The sequence below is a fragment of the Fragaria vesca genome, linkage group LG7 (assembly GCF_000184155.1).
Source record: "Fragaria vesca subsp. vesca linkage group LG7, FraVesHawaii_1.0, whole genome shotgun sequence".
NCBI classification, from domain to species: Eukaryota; Viridiplantae; Streptophyta; class Magnoliopsida; order Rosales; family Rosaceae; genus Fragaria; species Fragaria vesca.
Genome location: NC_020497.1, coordinates 4983781 through 4991988, shown reverse-complemented (window position 1 = coordinate 4991988; position 8208 = coordinate 4983781). Strand labels below are relative to the sequence as shown.

At 43.2% G+C, this 8208-nt stretch overlaps 1 protein-coding gene across 1 annotated transcript in view; it reads right to left on the bottom strand.

Moving 5' to 3' along the window:
* Positions 1–4415: 4415 nt before the first annotated feature.
* Positions 4416–8208, bottom strand: part of LOC101292943 (probable LRR receptor-like serine/threonine-protein kinase At3g47570-like) — a 6806-nt gene continuing 3013 nt past the window's right edge. The window contains exons 2-4 of the mRNA XM_004308324.1: positions 5692–6623; positions 4860–5631; positions 4416–4729 (exon numbers count right to left, since the gene is read on the bottom strand). Of these exons, the coding sequence (XP_004308372.1) occupies positions 4416–4729; positions 4860–5631; positions 5692–6623 (2018 nt within the window). The remainder of the gene's footprint in view (positions 4730–4859; positions 5632–5691; positions 6624–8208) is intronic.

Genomic DNA, 8208 nt, shown 5'->3' with positions numbered 1-8208 from the left:
AGCTGCTATGAACTCAGCTTCTGTAGTTGACAAAGCAACACATTTTTGTAGCTTTGATTTCCATGAAACAGCTCCCCCTGAAAATGTAATCAGGTATCCAGATGTAGACTTTCTCGAGTCAACATCTCCGGCCATATCTGCATCTGTGTAGCCAATCAGTTCAGGCTCCCCGCTTCCAAAACATAAACCCATTTTGGAAGTACCTTTGAGATATTTGAGAATCCACTTCACAGCATTCCAATGCTCTTTGCCTGGATTTGACAGATATCTGCTAACAACACCAACCGCGTGTGTTATATCTAGTCTTGTACACACCATTGCATACATCAGGCTTCCTACCGCTGAGGCATATGGCACGGTTGCCATTTCTACCTCTTCTTTCTCACTTGCAGGACTTTGCTTTGAGCTGAGCTTAAAGTGACTTGCAAGTGGAGTAGCAACTGGATTTGCTTTCTCCATATTGAACCGCTGCAGTACCTTCTTCATATATTTTTCTTGTGATTTGCTTTGAGCTGAGCTTAAAGTGACTTGCAAGTGGAGTAGCAACTGGATTTGCTTTCTCCATATTGAACCGCTGCAGTACCTTCTTGATATATTTTTCTTGTGATAACCACAACTTCCAGCTTTCTAGGTCACGGGTGATACTCATACCAAGAATCTGCTTTGCTGGTCCCAAGTCTTTCATAGCAAAAGACTTACTGAGCTCTTTCTTCAATTTGCTAATTTTGTCACCATCTTGTCCTACGATCAACATGTCATCAACATACAAGAGTAGTATGAAGTCACCACCTGAGAATTTCTTCACAAATACACAATGGTCTGAGGTCGTCCTCCGATATCCTTGCTCAATCATGAAGGAATCGAACTTCTTGTACCATTGTCGCGGCGCCTGCTTTAGTCCATATAAACTTTTTTCAATTTGCAGACTAGATCCTCCTGGCTTTTGACTTTGAATCCTTCTGGCTGCTCCATGTAAATTTCCTCTTCAAGGTCACCGTGAAGGAAAGCCGTCTTCACATCAAGCTGTTCAATCTCCAGCTTTAAACTTGCAGCCAAACCAAGTACCACCCGGATAGATGTCATCTTCACCACGGGCGAGAAAATTTCTTCAAAGTCAATTCCCTTTTTTTGACTGAAACCTTTAATGACCAGCCTTGCCTTGAATCTGGGTCGTGAGTTATTCTCCTCGGTCTTCAGTTTGTACACCCATTTGTTTATGAGTCTGGTTCTCATGCAAGGATTGTATCTCTTCTTGCATGGCTTCCAACCACTCCCCCTTGTGGTCATCCGTCAGAGCTTCTTCATAAGACTCTGGTTCTCCTCCATCTGTGAGAGTAACGAACTCATCTGGAGGGTATCTTCTCGAGGTTCTGCGTTTCCTGGTTGATCTTCGTGGGGTCGGTGCCTCTTCCTCATCATCAGTTGTATCACCAACTGGATCATTGATCATCGGGTCATTTGCTGCATCATCGAAGTCTCCGGTTTCTTTCCTGCCATCCTGCTTTGTTGGCGGAGAATCTTTATCCGAGTTGACTGGATATTCTCTGGGTTTCTTAGGCTTCTCAGTCTTCTGAGTATCTTCAATATTTTGATCTTCGAAGAAGACAACATCTCTGCTTCTGACAATCTTCTTGTTGACAGGATCCCACAGCCTGTACCCATATTCTTCATTTCCATATCCCAAGAATATGCATTCTTTTGACTTGCTATCGATCTTTCATCTTTCATCTTTGGGAATGTGGACAAATGCTTTGCAGCCAAATACCTTTAGATGATTGTATGAGACGTCCTTTCCGGTCCAAAACTTGTTCGACAGGTCACCATTCAATGGAGCTGAAGGAGAAAGGTTGATCACATAAACCGCAGTCATCAGAGCTTCACCCCAAAAGCTCTTAGGCAGCTTGGCATGAGATAACATTGTTCTGATTCTTTCAACAATAGCTCTGTTCATCCTTTCGGCCACTCCGTTGTGCTGAGGAGTCTTTGGAACAGATCGTTCATGCCTGATTCCGTTACTTTTACAATAGTGTCTGAACGCCCCCATGTACTCTCCCCCGTTGTCGGTGCGAATGCATTTCAGGGTTTTGCCGGTCTCCCGTTCAACTCTGGCATGAAGTTGCTTGAATACTTCCAGCACTTGATCTTTCGTCGTCAATGCATAAGCCCATACCTTCCTGGAATGATCATCAATGAAGGTAACGAAGTATCTTGCACCTCTGTGAGTACTCGTGGTCATGGGACCACACACATCAGAATGTACAACATTCAAAACATTGGATTTCCTTGGCGCAGGATAACGATGGAATGAAGCTCGATGTTGCTTTCCAGCCAAGCAATGCGTACATGATTTTAGAGGCATATCTTTAACATTGACACCAGACAGTACCTCTCTTTTGGCTAGAATAGTAAGTCCCTTCTCGCTGATATGACCAAGCCGCTTGTGCCACAGCTCCACCGGCGAGTCTGCTCCGAGTGTAATTGCATACCCACTACAGACTTTTGCATATGTCATGTAGAGAGTGTTCTCCTTCTTCCCTCGAGCTAGAATTTCTGGACCATAACTGAGCTTTCACTTTCCATCACCAAAGACATTTGTGTAGCCTTCATCATCAAGCAACCCAGTGGAGATCAAATTGAGACGCATGTCTGGAACATGTCTCACATCCTTGAGAACCAGGCAGCAACCTGTGTTGGTTTCAAGGGAAATATCTCCTCTTCCCACGATCTTGGACAGCTTATCATTTCCCATTCTAACATTACCGAAATTTCCGGTATTGTAGGATGTGAAGAACTCCCTTCGTGAGGTTACATGAAACGATGCGCCGGAATCGACGATCCAACATGTATCTTGAGATGTCAAATTAACATGACCATCTCCACAAATGATGATTACCTCGTCTCCATATGAGGTAGTAGCGGCGGTATCTTTGGCACCACCTTTCTCGGCTTGCTCTTCCTTGAGCCTTCTGCACTCATTCCTCATGTGACCTTTATTGCCACAATGATAACATCTTATGTTCTTCTTTGGGCTAGACTTGCCCCTTGACCAGTCCTTTGCTTTGCCTCGGTTGTGGAACTTTCGACTGCTTCCACGGTTATCGGTGACGAGGGCTTCCGACTCGGTCGATATTCCTTGCTCCTTCCTCCTTGCTTCTTCATTGAACATGCTGTCTTTTACAGTGTTCAGTGTGAGAACGCCTTGAGGAGCTGAGTTGCTTAATGACACCACCAACGTGTCCCAGCTGTCTGGCAACGAGCTTAGTAACAACAGTGCTTGCAACTCATCATCAAGCACCATCTTCATATTCGTCACTCAAGTGTTCCGAAACACTTCGACCATCCCTGTACTTCGTGTTCACCAACCGCCGAATGAACGAGGCTTTGTTTTGTGCGGTCTTTCGCTCGTAGATGGACTCCAACTTGGTCCACATCAAGTAGGCATTGGTTTCTTGTGCAACATGATGAAAAACACTTTCATCAACCCATTGACGAATTCCTGCAACAGCTTTTCTGTTCAAGATGCTCCATTCCATGTCGGACTTGCCTGCTGGCTTCTCTCCACCATTTTGAAGAGGCTCATACATATCCTTGCAGTAAAGGATGTCTTCCATTCTGGGCTTCCAAATGGAGTAATTTGACGATGTCAACTTCACCATTGTTGCTGACGATGACGACGGCTCCGCCATCTTGATCACCACGAGATGCCACAGACGATGAGCGCCGGGCTCTGATACCACTTGTTGGGAAAGAAGTGGCTGCCTAATACAAGGCCGACGGATAATTAGTTATCCCAGGATCTGACTTTCCCACCCCTCGTGTGATTTGCGGAAATAACAACAAAAAGAAGACACGATATTTAACGAGGTTCAGCAATATGCCTACGTCCTCGGGGCAGCAGTAGTACTTTCTTCCACTATACTAAATAATGGGATTACAAGAAACACTCACTCTAGACTAACTAAAGTGGTAACACACCTCTCTCTCTCTCAAGAGGAATTTCTTCTCACTAATCACTCAAGTGAGGATCACACTACAACTATCACAACTACTCTCTATTTTGTTTGGTTGACTCTGCCTTGGTTTGTTTGGTGCAAGCTTTCATGCCTTTATATAGGCAAATGGTTTCATGCACAAACCATGCATTCCATAAACATGCAAGGGAAGAAAAGTCAAGTTTCTTCCATGATTCATGCTCAATGTCTTCATGCTCATAAATGCTTGTCTTCCTCCATCTTCAAAGATTGCTGCCACCACCACCCTAAGCTTATAGCTTTGTTTCTTACATTTCAAAATATACTGCACCCACTTTGCTATTCATATAGCAACCGGCCTTGTTTTCATTGAATGGGTCACCAAGGCTACAGCAACAAATGCTTTCATCATGCAGTAAACACCACATGAATTTCAACCTCCAATTAAGGAGGGACTGACCCATCAGCAATCCCTATACCAAGTATCAATGTCAAGCATTCTTCCATTTTTTGCGCTGTCACACTCAATCGGTTGTGCCTGTAAGCTTGGGTGACATCGGTGGCGCCTTCTTGAAGTATAAGTGATTCTGAAATCTCTAGAACAAGTTCAGGGAGAGCAGTCTTCACATAATTATGAAGATTCAAGCCGTCACTGAACATGTGATCAGTCGGTTCCTTCTCCGTAAACATTTCTAACAAGAGAATGCCAAAACTGTAGACATCCCCATATATGGAGACCTCACTTCCCATACCATACTCTACAGTTGAAACACATCACAAATATTTGTCAGTACATTTCTGCATAAATAAAAAAGGTCGTTTTGGTTTTGAAATATGTCACACTAAAAGAGGGTTAGAGAAAATCCTGAAGCAAATGAGAAAACTTACCTGGTGCAGCATAACCAACCGATCCTCTAATTCCGATGGAGCTTGATTGATTTCCAGAAACACTCCCGGTTGTTTCTCCGAGAAACCTTGCCAGCCCAAAGTCCGAAACATGCCCAGTAAGATCATTATCCAAAAGAACATTACTAGGCTTCAGATCACAATGAACGATCGGTGTTTCGCAATGGTTGTGAAGATACTCCAATGCACTAGCAACATCAATGGCAATGTCCAGCCTCTTTTTAAGACTCAAAACTTTGTGTGCTTCTGTTACCTCTTCAGTTCCGTTAGATGGATGCAACCACTCCTCCAAGCTCCCATTGTCCATGAACTCGTAAACAAGAGCCTTGAAATCATTACCGTTGAAGTCAATACTTGAACATGCAGTTAAGATCTTGACAAGATTTCGATGCCTGATATTTCTCAAAGCCTCACATTCAGCCATGAAACTTTTAGAGGCTGCCCGGTGTAACATGTTAAGCACCTTCACGGCGACAACAACTTTATCATCAGAAAGAATTCCTTTGTACACAGACCCAAATGCATCCACATCGATCAAATTAGCTGAAGAAAAACCATCCGTAGCTTTCAGCAGCGTAGCATATGAAACTTGAAAAACAGAGTTCCCCAAAGCGCTTAATTTAGTTTCTTTCCTTTTCTTACCAAGAAGAAAAACAGACAGCACCACAGCCAGTCCCAAAAGAGTGAACCCGGAGACTAATGAGATCATTAGTTCCATTCTACGAGACAACCCTTCTCCTTTAGACTCATTGAACTTGCATAAAGGAAGTTGAAGACTAGCCATACCTCAGCAATGTCCAGCATTTCTAGCAACTGAAGTCGCACTTGCATTCTCAAAAACACCGCCAGTTGGTAATGCTCCCCAAAGTTGGTTGAATGATAGGTTCAGGTGCTGCAAGTTTAGATTTTCAAGAAATTGTGGAATATCTCCAGTGAAATTGTTGCGATAAAGATCTATATCTTGAATCCCTTTCAATTCTTGCATGGATGAAGGGATGTGCCCGTTGAAGTAGTTTCCTTGCAAGTGTAGGAGTTCTAAACTCTGGCTAGTACCGATGCTACTAGGAAGTTCTCCCGATAACATGTTGTTAGAGATGTCCAGCTGACCTAGACCCTTCAACTTTCCAATCTCAACTGGAAGGGAACCATTTAAGCGGTTTGTTGACAAGTTCAAAGAAACTGATAAAGAGATGAGACCAGTAAGTAATGGTTGAGGTATTCTGCCATCTAAACTATTTTGAGAAAGATCCAACTGTTGCAACATGTGACATTCTCCTAGGCTTGAAGGGATGCTGCCAATGAGATTATTTCCATACATGTAAAGAGTGGTTAACAATGTTAAATTTCCAAAAGAAGATGGAATGCTCCCGGAAAACTTGTTGGTATGAAGTTCAATATCACCAAGCCCTGAAACTTTCCCATTATCTGTGGGGATGCTACCTCTGAAGTTGCTGTTTTCCATACCCAGTGTTTGCAGGTTCACAAGATTTCCTAAACCAGTTGGGATGCTTCCGTGCAGATAGTTTCCTCCAATTGCAAGACTCAGTAGATTGGTTGAGAGATTGAATATTGATGTGGGAAATGCTCCTCCAAATTTGTTGTAGCTGAACTCCAACAGAGTCAGCTGTGTGGCATTGATCAACTCTGAGACAAAACTCAAGTCACCATGTCTACCACTTCCAAGATTATTAGCACTCACAGTGAAAAACTCAAGGTTGTAAAGATTTCGTAAGTTTGGCACTTGTCCTGTGAGTTTATTTTCAATACATTGAAGCCACGCAAGATTTGTTGCATTGGATATCGACCAAGGGATGGCCCCAGTAAATTGATTGTAGGAAATGGAAAGAAATTCAAGGTTGGGGAAAGCATTGCCCAAATTTTTTGGAAGGCTTCCTTGAAATTGGTTTAGTATTACCTCAAAAATAACAATACTAGAGAGATTATAAATGCAAGAGGGGATGATACTGAGAAATTTTTCAGTGCTACGGGAGGACCACGTGACAGTTTGACGTGGTCCTACTTTCCAATCAAATTTACACATGTAGATTTTCTTCACGAAAAATTATTTCAGCTATTTTGTCACATACCATTTTAGGTTTTTTGTTGTTTTTTTAATACTAAACCCTAAGCCCTAAACCCTAAACCCTAAACCCTATACCCTAAACCCTAACCCTAAACTTTAAACCCTATACCCTAGACCCTAGTTTGAACTTGCTAAATACTCATGAATGTCATTTAACAAAAAATAGAAAATATTTGTTTATATTTTAGTTGTAAAAAATCCACATGTCTAAATTTGATTGGAACGTAGGACCACGTCAGACTACCACGTGGTCCTCCCGTAGCATTTAAAAATTTCTCATACTAGACAACCTATTCATGCCCAAATTGAAAATTGATAATGTTTTCAACTGGCATAGAGAACTAGGAATACTTCCTTCTATGTTATTAGCACTAACAGAAAATGTCTCGATAAGAGAAAGGTTCCCCAAAGAAGGAGGGATCTCTCCTCTTAAATTATTGAATTGGATAACTAGAATATGAAGCTTGGACAAGGAACTGAGTTGGGGAGGAATTTGACCCACGAGATTGTTTCTACCAAGATGGAGAGTGATGAGTTGGAAGCAATTCGATATATTGGTAGGAATGGTGCCAGTAAGTGAGTTATTGTTTAGACGCAATACCTGCAATCTACGCAAATACCCAATTTGAGGAGGGATTTGATGAGTGAAGCTATTGTTTCGGAGATTTATCACTCTTAAGAAGCTTAGATTTCCTATGTGTGGAGATATGGAACCCATCAACTCTCAGAGAGTCGAGCTCCAGCTTTGTCACCCTTTGGCGATGTCGTCGACTGCAGGTGACGCTGTGCCACATGCATAAGTGAAGGGTTTCATTCCATGAGCTTGTCACGCGGTTCGGATCGTGTTGTAAGAAGGTTCTAAAAGGCGCCACCTAGGCTGTAGGCGGAGCTCAACCGCCCGAATTTTCACGTAGGTGTTCAAGTGATCGAGGCGGCCAGCCACCTTGGGACAGCCTAGGCGAAGCAGGCGCGTCCGAGCCGGTCGTGAACAAGGCGGGATTAGGCGAACAAGGCGCTTTCAAAAAAAAAAAACCAATAAAACAGGCGCTTAACCCACAATACGCACTTAACCTAATTCCCAAATCGATTTCTCCTCTCCCAAACTCAGCGATCTAGCCGTTTTGCTTCTCCCAAACTGAGACACCTCGCCGATCTCCTCCGGTTAGCGACCTCGCCATTCTCCTCCGGTCAGAGACCTCACCGTTCTCCTCTGGTCAGCGACCTCGCCATTGACTCTCTCTCTCTCTC